This window comes from Canis lupus, chromosome 20 (assembly GCF_003254725.2).
Source record: "Canis lupus dingo isolate Sandy chromosome 20, ASM325472v2, whole genome shotgun sequence".
Classification (NCBI taxonomy): Eukaryota; Metazoa; Chordata; class Mammalia; order Carnivora; family Canidae; genus Canis; species Canis lupus.
This window is the reverse complement of record NC_064262.1, coordinates 51,316,013-51,331,431: the sequence shown is the minus strand read 5'-3', so window position 1 is coordinate 51,331,431 and position 15,419 is coordinate 51,316,013. Positions and strand designations below refer to the sequence as shown.

The following is a 15,419-nucleotide window of genomic DNA, read 5'->3' as shown; positions in this document are numbered from 1 at the left end:
CCCCCAGCTGCCTGCCCAGGGTCAGTTCAGAATTGGTGCCCCTTCCCCTTGCAGCGGATCAGCTGGAGGGTGTCCAGAAGGGGGCGGGTAAGGCAAGGATGGGTGCTGGGGAGTCAGGTGCTGGCCAGCAGAGGTCACCCTCCGGGGAGGGATCAACATGGCTGACGCACCCCGGACTGTACTGATTTCAGGCTGCTCCTCGGGAATTGGCCTGGAGCTCGCGGTGCAGCTGGCTCATGACCACAGGCAGCGCTACCGAGGTTAGAAGCCCAGGGTGGGGCCGGGAGGGGCAAGGGTGGGCATGGCTTCTGAGGACCTTCATCCCTCCTGGCACCATTTCCACTAGCCTATCCCCCTCAGCTGTATTTGTGGGTTTGAGGAGGACACACGGAGGCCCCCTTCCCCCCTCTACTCATGAATCATCCCCTCATCCAACAAATATTTCCTAGTGCACCTAGTGGGTGCTAGGCACTGTTCTAGGTGCTGGAAACACAGCTGTGAACAAAACAGACAAAAAGCTCTGCCCTCAGCAGTGGTGTAGCGAGAGAAGACAGACCATAAACAGATTTTTAAGATTGTATATCTAGTGCTAAAAAGTGCTAAGAAACAAAATAAAGTAAGGGTGAGGTATGGTAGGAAGTAGGGGGTGTGTGTGTGTGATATTTTTAAAAGGACTGGTGGGGAGGGCTTCCCAAAGTTTGCACTTAGGCATTCCCTAGGACTATCCTCCCCCACCCCTCCCCAGATTACTCCTCCAAGATAAGCCTCTTAAGTGACTCTGACCTTGGGGGCTTAAGGGGGAAGCCTCTAAATCTAAGGACTTAGCCTCCTGAAACTGGAGCAAATTGCCCTAGTCTGCACTCCACACATGGGAACCCCTGACCCAGAGCAGCTGGAGCTGAAGTAGGCAAAGGGCTGCTATTTAAGAGGAGGTTGCAGGGAGCAAGGGAATTGCCCCACTTGGCAGAGCTGCTTCTCCCAACCCTCTGCCCTCTGGCTTAGAGACACACACAGCTTTGGATGTGACAGACTGAGTGCCAGTATGCAGGGAAGCAGTCGTGCTGTGTGTGTCCCTGTGGACAGACAGACGAGTGCATAAAACTGCTGAAGGATGTTTATTGAGTGCTTATTATGTGCCAGGTTCCGATCTAAGTGTTGTGCATCTTGTAAGTCATTTAATTCCCATATCACTCCTATGAGGTTGCCACTGACGTTAGCCCCATCTTAGAAATGAGGAAACTGAGGCAAAGAGTGCCAAAGATCCTTGCCCAACGTCACCTCACTGGAAAGTGGCAGAGTCTGGATTTGAACCCAGGCAACACAGTGCCTGGGGCTGCACTTGTCACTCTATGTGGATGTATGTGGTCCATTCATCCGTGCAACACCCATGAATCACAAAGGCCCACAGACAATATGAAAATGTCCACCAGGGTTGTGCATGTACGATTGTGGGCACACGCGTGAAGGATACAAACATGTATACAGGGGTTTGAGCTCAGCCCTCCAACAAATCCAGGTTCAATTCTCAGTTCTAACACTTCCTAGGGGTGGGACAAGCAAGGAACTTCATCTCGGTGTGTTAATCTCTATGACAGGGATAATCACTTTACTTATTCTGCTAAAGAACTATTGCTAAAGAACAAATCATTCCAAAATTTTTGGTGTAATAGAACAATGATAATCATCTATCTCTCATGGCTTAAAAGTCATAAATTTGGAAACGGCTTGGCAGTTCTGGGTCAGGACTATAGGCTACAGCTAGAGCAGTGGGGGCTAATTACAGGCCTGGACCGACATGTCTCCTCCTTCTAGTGATGTCAGGTCTTCTCCACGTGGTCCCTCTCTCTGGCTAGCTTGGGCTTCCTCCCATCATGACAGCCTCAGGATAACTGGGCTGCTACCAGGCAGCTGAGAATTTTAAGAATGAGCATTACAGGGGTGCTCTGGTGGCTCAGTCAGTTGAGCATCCAACTCTTGATTTCAGGTCACATCATAGTCTCAGGGCTGTGAGATTGAGCCCTGCATCGGGCTCCACACTCAGTGTGGAATCTGCTTGGGATTCTCTCTCTCTCTCTCTCTCTCTCTCTCTCTCTTTCTTTCTCTTTCAAATAAATAAGTCTTTAAAAAAAAAAAAAAGGAGTGAACATTACAGCAAACAAGGCAGAAACTGCAATACCTTTTCTGACCTAATCCCAGAAGCCACACAATGTTACTTTGACCATATCCTATTGATTCCCAGCTAGACAGAAGATTCAAGGAGAGGGAAATGAGATTTTATGTCTTAAGGGGGAGCAGAAAAGTTCTCAAAGAGCATCTGTGACGAAAGATGTTGTGGCCATCTTTGGAAAATAAGTCAGTTGCCTAATCATAGGTTCTTGTGAGGATTAGAGACAGTGCTTATTAAAGTGGTTAGCATAAAAGTGTTTGGCGCATTGTAGATATTCAATAAATTGACATTTCTGTGGATGATGTAAATGTGGCTGGTTGTATTTGCATGTACACACAATGCACATACATTGACTCTAAGTGTATATACATTTCTTTTCTCAAGGCAGTATGTTCTTTATTTATGTTATTGTCTTACTTGCTAGACTATAAATTCTGTGAAGGCAGGGACTTTGCCTATCTTATTTCATGCAATAGTCTCAGCACCTACAATACAGCATAGTATACACTAAGTAGATGCTCAGTAAATGTTGGCTGGAGGGATGGCGACAGGAGGATGGATGAAAGTACATGTAAGTGTATGTACACAATATGCATTTTTGTTTGTGTAGTGAACATAAGTATATAAATGTGTGGGTCTCCATCCCTCTGTGACTGCTCATGCAAGATCACGGAAATATGTAAATGAATGCACAGGGAAAAGGAACCCAGTGCTTGCTCCAACTCTGCTTTCTGTCCCCAGTGGTGGCCACCATGAGGGATCTGGGAAAGAAGGGGACCCTGGAGACAGCTGCTGGGGAAGCTCTGGGACAGACCCTTACTGTGGCCCAGCTGGACGTGTGCAGTGAAGAGTCAGTGGCGCAGTGTCTCAGCTGCATCCAGGGAGGGGAAGTGGATGTGCTGGGTGAGACTGAACAGCCCCTGGGATCACCCCCCCCTTCCCTGACCTAAGCACAGATCCTGGTTATAGTGAATTTTCTCCAGTCTGAACACCAGCCTTCTGGCTTCACCAGCAACCTCTAGCCCTAGACAGAAGGGGTAGACAAGCTGGCCAAAAGCTCAGGGTACCAGTTTATTTAGGATACAAGAAATAGATTGAGTCCTGGGGGGTAGGGTGGATTTTATTGAATAGGACACCTAGCATTTGGGGAAGACCATATGTATGGGGAAAGTTACTTTGATGAGTCATTTAGGGAAGGGAGCATGATGAAGAAGCAACACATGATCCCCCAAAGGCCTTCTAAGGAGGGTTGGTGTGGCCTTTTTGATGCAAATTGGGGTCAGAGCTGAATTGCTCTTGCATTAAGGGAAGTCAGCTCCCAGCAGCCCTTCTCCCAACCCAGGGTTCAGGTCCCCATAACAAATACTAAACTATATGTGAAGATCATCAAGGCTCAGCATTTGTCCACTCAAGATAATTCAGAGAGTGTCCCTAGAAGAGTGACACCAAAACGGTTGGAGAACCTCAAAGTAACCTTTAGTCCTTTCCTTAGTGAATAATGCTGGAGTAGGCCTGGTGGGGCCCCTGGAGGGGCTCAGCCTAGCTGCCATGCAGAATGTCTTGGATACCAACTTTTTCGGGGCTGTCCGTCTGGTCAGAGCTGTCCTTCCTGGCATGAAGAGAAGGAGGAAGGGCCACATTGTGGTGATCAGCAGTGTCATGGGGCTGCAGGGTAAGCCCTGGGGATGTCTCCCTGGGAATCCTCCTAGTCTGACCCTCCCCAGGCTAGAAGAATGGCAAATAGGTTTTCGCTCATATTCCAAAAGAGCCTGTGTTGAGAAGGATTCTGAAACTCTGTAGGAAACATCTCCGGATTAGATTGCCATGCTCCAAGAATAGGCAGTAGTGTTATGAATGCCGCCAATGGCCATCCACACCCAGCATCCACCCTACTTCCAGACACTTCTAAAAAATCTTTCCCAATAATCTCCCCCAAACCAAAGGAACCATCAGAACCCCCCCCCCCTTTTTTAAGTAGGTTTCACAGGCATGGAGCCCAACATGGGGCTTGAACTCACAATCCTGAGATCAAGACTTGAGCTGAGATCAAGAGTCAGACGCTTAACCAACTAAGCCATCCAGGCACCTAGAACTCCTTTCCTGTGACATATTCTCACCAAATACTTCCAACCAAGCCCCAGAGACAGCTAGCTTTGGGGCTCTGGGGTTCTGCAGAATAAGAGAGCAGTGATTGTTTAGTGATGTCTGATATTGGCCTACTATGGAGGTCACCTATTTGCCATCTATGCTCCTGGGTCTTTCCTCCTTGAACCCCTCTACATTCCCTCCCTCCTCCCCATGAAAATTCCCTGGGATCTGTCCCCCTCCTCAGCAGCCACCTGAAGAATCCACCTTATTTGTTACCCTGTCATGGGGAATCTGTGGCTACCACTCAGTCCCATCCCTCTGGCCCCTCTTCCAGCTGTACCTCCTGACCTCAGGGGCCACATTCATTCTCAATCAGGACAAATAAGAATCACTAAATAAGACTTGCCCTCAGGGACCCTGGCAATCCCATGCTCAAGTGGCCAAGAGTTTTAAAGGATGGAGGGAAGTAGGGTTTTCCGGGGCTAAGGCAAATGGGGCATGTGGCACCCCAAAATCACCTCATCCTGAGCATATGGGCTCATCCTTCAGCATAGGCGTCCATCACACATACATATAATCATCATGTTGACCTTAGATATCCCTCATTCTGATCTTCAAACCCTTTCTGCTCTGTCTCCTGAAGACCCCATATCCCTCTAGACCCACAAGCCCATCGCCCAGACCCCAAAGGGCCCCCAACCTCCTCCAATCTTCTCAGGTGTCGTGTTCAACGAAATCTATGCAGCCTCCAAGTTTGCCCTGGAGGGATTCTTCGAAAGTCTGGCTGTCCAGCTGCTGCAGTTCAACATCTTGTGAGGCTGGCATTTGGGTCGTCAAAGGGAAATGGGAGACAGTGATGGGAAAGATGAGGGAAAGGGAGGCAGTGAGGGGAAGTGGGCTGGGAAGGCAGTGATAGTGGGGAAACAAGGAAGTGGTAAGAAAGTGGAATCAGGAATGAGGGAAATGGAGTTATTAGAAGAGGGTGGAGCAGTATTGGGGGGGGCAGTGGAGGGGCTGAGGGAACCAGGAATGATGAGAAAAATGGGGGGAGAGAAGGGAGAGAGGGACACTAGTGGGGCGGTGACTGGGTTGGGGTACCAGACCCCCTACCCCTATCCGTGTCCCCAGCATCACCCTGGTGGAACCTGGCCCGGTGGCCACTGACTTTGAGGGGAAGCTCCTGGAACAGGTTTCCACAACCGAGTTCCCAGACACTGACCCTGACACCCTGCACTACTTCCGGGATATCTACCTCCCTGCCTCCAGGGAGCTTTTCCGCTCTGTGGGACAGAGCCCACAGGATGTGGCCCAGGTGAGTAGGGAACCCAGAGCCCCAAAATATGGCTCAAGTATGTGAGGGTGCCCCACCCTGGAAACCCCCCTCCCTGAATCCAAGAGCTCAGGGCTCCACCCCATAGGTCATTGTCAAGGTCATCGGCTCAGCCAGACCACCCCTGCGCCGACAGACCAACGACCGCTACACTCCGCTGGCTGCGCTCAAGGCTGTGGACCCTTCAGGCAGCCTGTACGTGCGCACCACCCACTGCCTGCTCTTCCGCTGGACACGCCTCCTCAACCTTGGCCTTCGATGCCTGGCCTGTGGCTGCCTCCGCTTCCGAATATGGCCCCGGTGAGCAGAGAGCCTCACCCAACCGTCCCCACCTCTGAACACCCAGGCCTTTTCAGTTTACACCCATCTCCAAGGCCAGGACAGATCCTTCTCTCCTTCCTTTCTACCTCCCTTCCTCCCCTCTCTCGGCAGACTCTGCCTGCCCCACTCTGTGCCTAGGCATTGCTGAGATCCCAGAAATCCCTCAGCCTCCACACACACACCCCTCCCTGGTCAGGGCTGAGTCCAGAGCAAGGAGCTGGTGTTGTGTCTGGGAAGGCAATGGAGGCTTCCTGGAGGAGGGGACATTGTTGCTGGACCTTGAAAGATATGATAGACTGCCTCATTCAACCTCTGGAATTTTTTTTTTTTTTTTTTTTTTTTTTTTTTTTTTTCTTTTAACCTCTGGAATTTATTATCCTGGGCCTGGGAATACAAGGATGATCTAAAACCCCCTCCACATAGAACTGAGTTGACTAGGTCAACTTTTCTGGTCACACATTCCATCAGCAAAATGTTTGTGCACTCACCAGCAGTGCATGTATGTTTTTTCATAAAACATATATTTGTAACCACTAGCAATCACTATATTAAATATTTAATAAAGCTCAATTTCTTATGTCTAAATAAAAAAATTAAAAATCAATAAGGTTTACTTCACATACATTAGAATGGCTACTATAAATAAACCAAGCAAAAAAAAAAAAAAAAGCAAACAAAAACTCCAGAAAACAACAAGTATTGACAAGGATGTAGAGAAATTGGAGCCCGTAGGTATTGCTGGTGAGAATGTAAAATGGTGAGATCACTCTGGAAAATAGTATCGTAGTTCCTCAAAAAAATGAAACAGATTTATCATGCGATCCAGCAATTTCCTTTCAGGGTATTAACCAAAAGAATTGAAAGCAGGATCTCAAAGAGAGAGAGATGTGTATGTGTATGTACATGCACACCCATGTACATAGCAGCATTATTCACAATGGCCAACAGAAGACTGGATGAACTCAATGAAGTATATCCACATGATGGAATATTATTCAGCCTTAAAAAGGAAGTCAATTCCAACATCTGCTACAACATGAATAAACCTTGAGGATATTTATGCTCAGTGAAATAAGGCAGATAGAAAAAGGACAAATATTGTCTGATTCCACTTGGATGAAGTCCCTAAAGGAGTCAAATCCATAGAGACAGGAAGTAGATGGTGGGAGCCAGGAGGGGTGGGGAGTCAATATTTAGTGGGCACAGAGTTGGAATTTTGCAAGATAAAAGAGTTCTGTGGATGGATGGTGGTCATCCAACAATGTGAATATTAATGACTTGATATTAATGAACTATACAGTCAAAAATAGTTAAAATGGTAAATTTTGTGTTATGTATTTCTTATCCCAATTTTAAAAATTTAAAAAAGCAATAGGGGTCCTACTGATGCTCCCAAGAGAGTGCTCCCATGTTTCTTGGCCCTCATGGAGAGTTTGGAAGCAAGTGGAGTCTAAGTGTAAATGTTAACTCTGCCTCTTGTTCACCCGGTGACCCTGGGCAGGTGACTTCCTGGTGTCATTATCTGGAAAACAGAGCTAGCAATACAACACTGAAATGACAAGAAAAGCACCCTGCACCGTTTTCCATTTCACTTGGAGTTTTTGCTGTGGTTCATGTCTAGCCACCACCTTGGAATGCCAGGCTCCCAGCGAAGGTGTTTTAATTGACATTTGCTCTTGCAGCCTTACTAGATAAATAGAGGCCCTCAGAACCTGCCCAGTTCATAAACGGGGGAACCAAACTGTCCAGAGCAGAGCGGAGGGGCAGGAATCAAGCCTAAGTCTGTCCACCTCAGTCTATGCCAGTCCTCATGAATCTCCAGTAACTTCTAGGAAAAGAGAAGCTGATTCCAGGGCCCATGAAAGAGATCTCTTTGAGTCAGTGAAGAGATAATGGGGCTACTTAATATTTTTAGTAAAATGAACCCCTCCTGTGCTCTCCCCGACATTAGATTCTTGAAGCAATGTTGAAATACCTGCAAAAGAATGTAGATCCTGACGATGGTCGCACAGCCTTATGACTATACCAAAACCACTGAATCGTGTGCTTTAAAAGGACAAATTTTATGGTATATGAATTATATCTCAACTTAAAATTTAAGTACATTTTTAAAAAGATTTTACGAAGCACACGTTTGTAAGAGGTCTTTGGTTTACCTCAGGAGGTTCACCCAAGGATTATATCAGTCAGTTTCCTCCACATTTGTTTTTTTGGTTATGTTTGGGTTCTGCCAATAGGAGGCATCAGCGGGAGGTGAGAGGATGGATGGAGAAAAGCCAAAGTATTTGTCCCCTAAGTTCCCTCTATGGGGGTCACTGCATCAGCAGCATCTCTCCATCTGAGGCCGCAGCTCAGTTTCTGAGAGTCACTCCCTCCCTCTGCCCCTTTCAGCTAAAATGGTGAGGAGATCCCACAATTGCCAGCAAGATGGCACTCCACTGTCCTCCACAGGGCTACACATCTTCTGTCTTCACCTTTGTAATCATCCCTGTCTTCACTGATCCCCAAAATACCCACTCTGAGTGAACTATCTCTTCCACCCAGCACTCTGACTGAGGTAATGTATGAAAGAGCAGGGGAGCAAAGTGCATACCCACTAATCCACCATCAGACTTCACCATTAGAACATTATTGAGATTTGCTGCCTGCCTTACCCCAAAGGTCTCCACTATCCTGAATTCTATGTCCAACATTCCCTTGTTTTTCAAAAAACTCCCTTAAATAAATTATTTTAAAAGACAAATTTGGGGGCAGCCCCTGTGGCGCAGAGGTTTGGCGCCGCCTGCAGCCTGGGGTGTGATCCTGGCAGCCCGGGATCGAGTCCCACGTCAGGCTCCCTGCATGGAGCCTGCTTCTTTCTCTCTCTCTCTCTCTCTCTCTCTCTTTGTGTGTCTCTATGAATAAATAAATAAAAATCTTTTAAAAAAAAAAGACAAATTTGGGGCACCTGGGTGTCTCAGTCAGTTAAGGGTCTACTTTTGGATCAGGTCATGATGTCAGGATCTGGCATCAAGTCCCTTGGGGCATCATCAGGCTCTCTGCTCAGCAAAGGAATCTGCTACTCCCTCTCCCTCTCCCCCCAGCTCATGCAAGCTCTCTCTCTCTCTCTCTCTCTCTCTCTCTCTCTCCCCCCTCTGTCAAATAAATAAATAAAATCTTTTTTTTTTTAATACAGAGAGCATACAATCAGGGGGAGCTGCAGAGGGAGGGGGAGAAGCAGGCTCCCTACTGAACAAGGAGCCCAACGTAGCGTTTGATCCCAGGACACACATCCCAAAGACAGACCAACTGAGCCACCCAGACACCACAAATAAATAAAATCTTAAAAAATAAAAATAAAAAAGACAAATTTATCTTCTTGCCAAGGAGGAAAAGTCATCGTAGTCACCATATGTGAAGCCAAATTCAATAATTATTTACAGGTGAAGCATACAGTTTTCCAAACCCCATACTCATAGACTCTTGGAGTGAGAAAATACCAGACCTTCTCTCTCAGATTCCCTTGCAGCTAGGGAGTGGGCATGTGACCCCGATTTTACTCAGCAGATGCACAGGATTTAGATTTGAGAAACCACCACCCAAAGGAGGAGGGATCAGGAAAGGAAGATATCAGAAGGGACAGGGGCATTGAGATTGCCCAGGGTGGCCATTGAAGGTCAGAGCTGCCAGCTGGTTTCAGGAGAATGACTTAAACTGCGACCTTAGCTGCTGCCCTGCACCCCTACTTTGTCCTTTTCCATCTTCAAAGCCTGGTAATTTCATTAGTCCTCAATATCCACCAGAAAAAATCCTTTGTGGCTTAAACCACCCTGAGATAGTTTCTGTTGCGTATAAGGAAGTTTCTGTTGCCAATCCAGACGGCAACATAAAAACAAATGCAGTGGTGGAGGGGGGACCGTTATTATATTCCAGCTGGATGCTATTGCCGACCAACAGAACCTGGCCAATGTTCAGGTGTTGAAGACACACCCTCTATCTTCCCCATCTTAGCAAAGATAAGTCTGTTCTAGTTGCTCATTCCAAAAATCTTGGAGTCGTCCCTACTTCCTCTCTCTCTCATACCTCAGCGCTAATTAGATCCTGTTCACTTGACCTGCAAAATATATGCAGAACCAACCATTTTGCCACACCTTCTGGGCCCCCACCCTGATCCAACCGCCATCATTTCTCACCTGGAGTGTTGCACCAGCCCCCTCCCCCTTCCCCCCTTCCACACTTGCCTCCCCCTACAATTCATTCTCCACGTAACAGCCCAGAAGATCCTTTCAAAACAGCTTTTCAATAGATAAAATGCTCAGTGTTTTTAAAAATCAATATATATGCGTATATGTATGTATAAAAGGATCTTAAAAACAATTCTCCCAACCTCCTCTTTCCCTCAATTCCTGACCCCTCCTCCATCTCGAATTATCTAACCAGATTTTATTTCTAATTATACTAGAAAAAAAAAAAAAACCCTGATAATTGGATAAGCAAACTGTAGTATATACATACAAAGGAATGTTATTCAACCTTAAAAATGAAGAAAATTCTGGCACATGCTGCAACATGGGTGAACCTTGAAGGCATTATGCCAAGTGATATAAGCCAGACACAAAAGGACAAATACATTGTACAATTCCATTTATGTAAGGTACATAGAATATGCAAATTCATAGACAAAAAATAAAACAATGGTTAAAAGAGGCTGGGCAGGTGGAAATGGGAAGTTAGTGCTTAACAGGGACAGAGGTTCAGTTTGGGAAGATGGGACATTCTAGAGATGATCGGTGGGGATGGCTGAACAGTGATGCAAATGTGCTTGGTACCATTTAACTGTACACTTGAAAATGGTTAAAATGGTAAGTTTAATGCTCAGATTTTACCACAATTTAAAAAATAAATATGAAAAAAATAAATAAATAATAAAAAATAAATATGGAGTATTTTGATGAGAAAATAGAATACATATGTGTGTATACATATATATTTAACTTTTCCCAAAAAAGCAGCATACTATATACACCGAAATGTGAACTTTAGTTCTTTCCTTGAATAATATGTCTTGGAAGTGTTTTCATATCATCCCAAGCAGACATCCTCATTCTTTTGCACAGCTGCAATATATTCCGTTGTGTAGATGGACAATAATTTCTGCAACTGGTCCTGTGCTGATGAATCTTTGGGCTCTCTCCAGTCTTTTCCTATTATATAAACGGCTCCAATGAATAACCTTGTGTGCGTCCATCATTTCACACATGTGCAAGCATTTCTGTCATGGGATTACTTGGCCAAAGAAACTATGCATTTGTAATTTTTATGAATATTCTCAAATTCATCTCTATTGGAAAGGACTGATGTCCATATGTTAGCATGGTCACTTCTCCACAGCCTCACCACACTGCATAGTATTAGTCTTCTAAATTTTGGCCATTCTAATGGGTAAAAATTAGTATCTCCGATTTCTCTTATCTCAACTTCCATTTCTCTTATTATGAGAGGCTGACTGTCTTTTCAGACGTCAAAGAACTGTTTGTATTTCATTTTGTGTGAACATTCTGAGCACACGTTTTGCTCAGGGTTTTCTATTGGGTTGTTTATATTTTTATTATTAATTCCTAGAAACTCTTTACATATTATGGAGATTAGGGAGACTGTAATATGAAGTACACTTTTCCCCTATTTTTTTCAACTTTTCCGTGGTGTAAGTTAGCCTTATTTTTACATCATGGAATTATTCATCCTTCTTATTGTTGTTACCTTTGGATTTCAAGTCAGAGTAACAACAGACCTACCCAGACTGATTCTGTTAAGACAGAAAAATAATGTCACTCTTCTTTTCAAAATTCTCCAATGGTTCCGCCTCTTTCTTAGATTCAAATCCATAACTATGAGGCCTCCTACATGATCTGATCCTTGAATATAAATCTCAAATTATCACCCACTCTATCCATTTCACCCACTTCATTTTAGGAACTGTGACCCCCTTACTATTTCTTTCTTTTTTTTTTTTTTCCCCTTACTATTTCTTAAATGCTCTATGCACATTCCTACTTCAGGGCCTTTTTTAAAAAGATTTATTTATTTATTTATGAGAGACACACAGAGAGAGGCAGAGACATAGGCAGAGGGAGAAGCGGGGGTCCCCACAGGGAGCCTGATGCAGAACTTGATCCCAGAACCCTGGGATCAAGCCCTGAGCTGCCCTGAGCTGAAGGCTGACACTCAACCACCGAGTCACCCAAGCAGCCTCAGGGCCTTTGTATTTGCTGCTCCGACTGCTAGGAAGCTTTTCCCAGATAGCCACATAGCTCCTTCCTTCAGTTCAGCTTCTCAAAGGGGCCACAAGATGGTACTCTCTCACTGTGTCCCCTGAACCTGCTTTATTTCTCATCAGCTGACACATATTAGTTGTTTGTTTTTTGCTTGTCTCCCTCCACTAGAATGTCAACTCCATGGGGAGGAGACTTGTCTGCTCGATCACATCTCCAACATCTACAAGAGTATGTGGTACACGGTAGATATCCAAATATCTGACAAATGAAAGAATGAGTGGGTAAATCAATGCGTCAAAATGGGACTCTCTGCGGCCTAAGAAGGATTTCAAAACCCCTTTCTTGGGATCCCCGGGTGGCGCAGCAGTTTAGCGCCTGTCTTTGGCCCAGGGCGCGATCCTGGAGACCCGGGATCGAATCCCACGTCGGGCTCTCGGTGCATGGAGCCTGCTTCTCCCTCTGCCTGTGTCTCTGCCTCTCTCTCTCTCTGTGTGTGACTATCATAAATTAAAAAAAAAACAAAAACAAAAACCCTTTCTTACCACTCCCCAAATCATCATGCCCCACCTCCCTTCCAGGTATTTGCAAGGGCTGTTCTCTCCCCCTGAAACAAAACCATCTTCTGTCTCCCATTCCTAACCCTTTACCTGATTACCCTTACTTTCCTGAGACTTTCAGGTCACAGCCTAAATACTACTTCCTCCAAGATGCCTTCTTTGACTCCACAGGCTGAATGGGTTATGATAGGTTTCTCTGGACCGTCATAGCTGCTTGTTTCTGGATGTTTTTTCCTGATCAGGCTGTCGGTTCTGTTGGGGCGCATATCACATGGCTCTCAGACCCAATAATCAACCCCAAATGTGATCCCTCCTCCTTAGCAAGTAACAAGCTTCCTCTGAAAATTCTCACTTCGAGCCAGACCTCCTTGGACCGGGAGGAGAGGCATGTGATGGATGCCCTTAGGGATCAGGAAGCAAGGTCAGTTCCTGAAGCCTTTGGGGAACACAAGTGCATGATCAGAAGTCCTCAGGACCAAGAAATGACCAGAGGAGCCTGGGCTGAGGCAGGAAGCTACCAAGCAGGGCACATCTTGGGGGTTTCCCCCAGGCTAAGACGCTCCTGACACCTCTGACCTGAGCAAGAAACCTTTCTGAGCTTTGGGATTTCCTCACCTGGAAAACGGAAGGGCTGCTGGCGAGTAAGTCCCTACTAAGTGTCAGAGCTCAAGTGTTTCATAAATGACAGCCATTCCCTGAAATGTTGCTATGGGTATTATTCTCTGCCTCCTGGATCCTGGATCCTGCCCGGCCTTTCCCGGGAAGCTTTGGGCTGGAAGCCTGGAGAAGGAGAAAGCGAAAACAGGCCACCCATCCCTGCAAAGCCGTCCCTCCCGCCCTGGCCTCCTTGCAGCAAACCCAGGGTCCCAGGGAGGGGAAGGCGGGCGGGATCTGAGCGGCGGTAGCAGCTGCTCTGGGCTCGCAGCCAACGTCCCCTCCCTCCGCCACCCGCATTCCTGCGGGAGGGGGCCGAGCGCTCCTCAGCCCGGCTGGAGGCTCGCTGGCGCCCTCTCGCGGCCAAGTGCGAAAGGTTGAACTTGACCATTAACTGCTGTAGCGGCCCTAGGTGGGGCTCACAGCCGGTCTGCGACCCCCCTACCCTCCTCAGGCTCCCTCTCACACACAGGTTCACGTAACTTGCTGTGTGATCTAAGGCAAGGCACTGAACCTCCCTGTGCCTCGGTTTCCTAGCTGCACAGTTTCGAGCAGGACACTTCACCTTCTGGCGCCTGGGTTTTTCCATCTGCAAAGTGGGTCAGTGGGTCATTAGAATGAGCAGGTGAATGGGACGCCTGGGTGGCTCAGCAGTTGAGCATCTGTCTTTGATCCTGTGGTCCCGGGATCGAGTCCCACATCGGGCTCCCTGCAAGGAGCCTGCTTCTCCCTCTGCCTGTGTCTCTGCTTCTCTCTCTGTGTGTCTGTCATGAATAAATAAAATCTTAAAAAAAAAAAAAAAGAAAGAAAGAAAGAAAGAAAGAAAGAAAGAAAGAAAGAAAGAAAGAAAGAAAAAGAAAAGAATGAGCAGGTGAAGGCGGCTACAGTGAATACTCACTCCCCGAGGGAAGGGGTTTCCGTCCTGTTCACTGCTGTGTCTCCAGCATCTGCAACAAGGCCAGACATAAAAAAAAAACATAAAAAAAAAAAAAAAAAAAAAAAACAAGGCCAGACATGCAGTGGGCGCCCACATTTATTTCAAGTATTAGTTATTGAGCACATGCTTATTCTTCATTTAGGGGACCTGAGGCTGGGGCAGGGAGGAGCGGACAGACGTATGAGATGTGAGCTCCTGTCATTCATTCACCCACTTTCGCCTACACCCATTTATTCATTGGATGATAAAGCTCTATCACACCATGTTTTCAAAGTGTTTCCCACCTCCTCTGTTTCTCATTGGTACCCAAGAGCAATTTTTCCCTTCCTGGGCCCACCCTCAAGACAAAACTGAAACTGAAGGTAGCCGCAGGCCTGAGCATGTTTCAAAACAGAAGTACTGGCGTGGCAAGAGGGAGCCCAGACTGGACAGAAAGGTGGGAGAGATGTGGGTGGGACTGAGAATGAAACCCCTGGCACCCTTCACCTTTGGACAATGCCTTGCTGTGGACACCTAGGAGCCCCTGGGACAGAGAGGGGATGTGGACACCTGGTGTGGGGGCAAAGATGTGAAGGGGAGAGCTGCCCGCCAGCTGAGGGAGAGCTGAACAGAGCCAGCAGAGATTCCCTGAGAGCAGGGAACAGCAGTGGAATATGCCACCCCAAGTGGACACCAGTGTTCTAGAACCTTCCAAATTAGCTCTCATTTGCTCCCCTGGTCCAGGTCTTATTTTGATTCTGTTGGTTCTTTGCTTCACAAGAGACTGTTTACCATGGACTCAAGAGCATCACCTGCAGCCTCACGGCTCACCTGCCTGGCACAGGGCAAGTTGCTTTCACTCACCAGGCCTCAGTTTCCTTATCTGTACAATAGATGGGAATTCTTACTCTAGCATAAAGGTGAGACATTTATGGCTCTCCTGTCGGTGCACGTAGAGCGTGTAGAACAACACCTGGAACACACTAGGTGCTCAGTAAATGAGGAATAAATGACCAGATCCCACCTTCCCGCTTTGTTTCTAAAATACTTGGCTTTCCAGTTCTCTACAAAACTAGAGTCTGGGAAGTGGGCACACGTTGAACCTAATTAATAAAAGGCTGTGAAGCTGAAG

At 46.7% G+C, this 15,419-nt stretch overlaps 1 protein-coding gene and 1 long non-coding RNA gene across 2 annotated transcripts in view; one reads left to right on the top strand and one right to left on the bottom strand.

The window, feature by feature from the left end:
* The first annotated feature begins 138 nt into the window (after positions 1-138).
* Positions 139-6,216, top strand: RDH8 (retinol dehydrogenase 8). Its single transcript, XM_025457456.3, has 6 exons — positions 139-260; positions 2,909-3,070; positions 3,660-3,839; positions 4,974-5,067; positions 5,384-5,567; positions 5,674-6,216. Exons 1-6 carry the CDS (start codon positions 158-160, stop codon positions 5,887-5,889), a joined length of 939 nt encoding a protein of 312 aa, XP_025313241.3. The 5' UTR covers positions 139-157; the 3' UTR covers positions 5,890-6,216.
* Positions 6,217-14,269: 8,053 nt separating this feature from the next.
* LOC118351617 (uncharacterized) overlaps positions 14,270-15,419 on the bottom strand; it is a 6,709-nt gene continuing 5,559 nt past the window's right edge. Inside the window, exon 3 of the long non-coding RNA XR_004807327.2 lies at positions 14,270-14,318. This is a non-coding gene — a long non-coding RNA (uncharacterized LOC118351617). The remainder of the gene's footprint in view (positions 14,319-15,419) is intronic.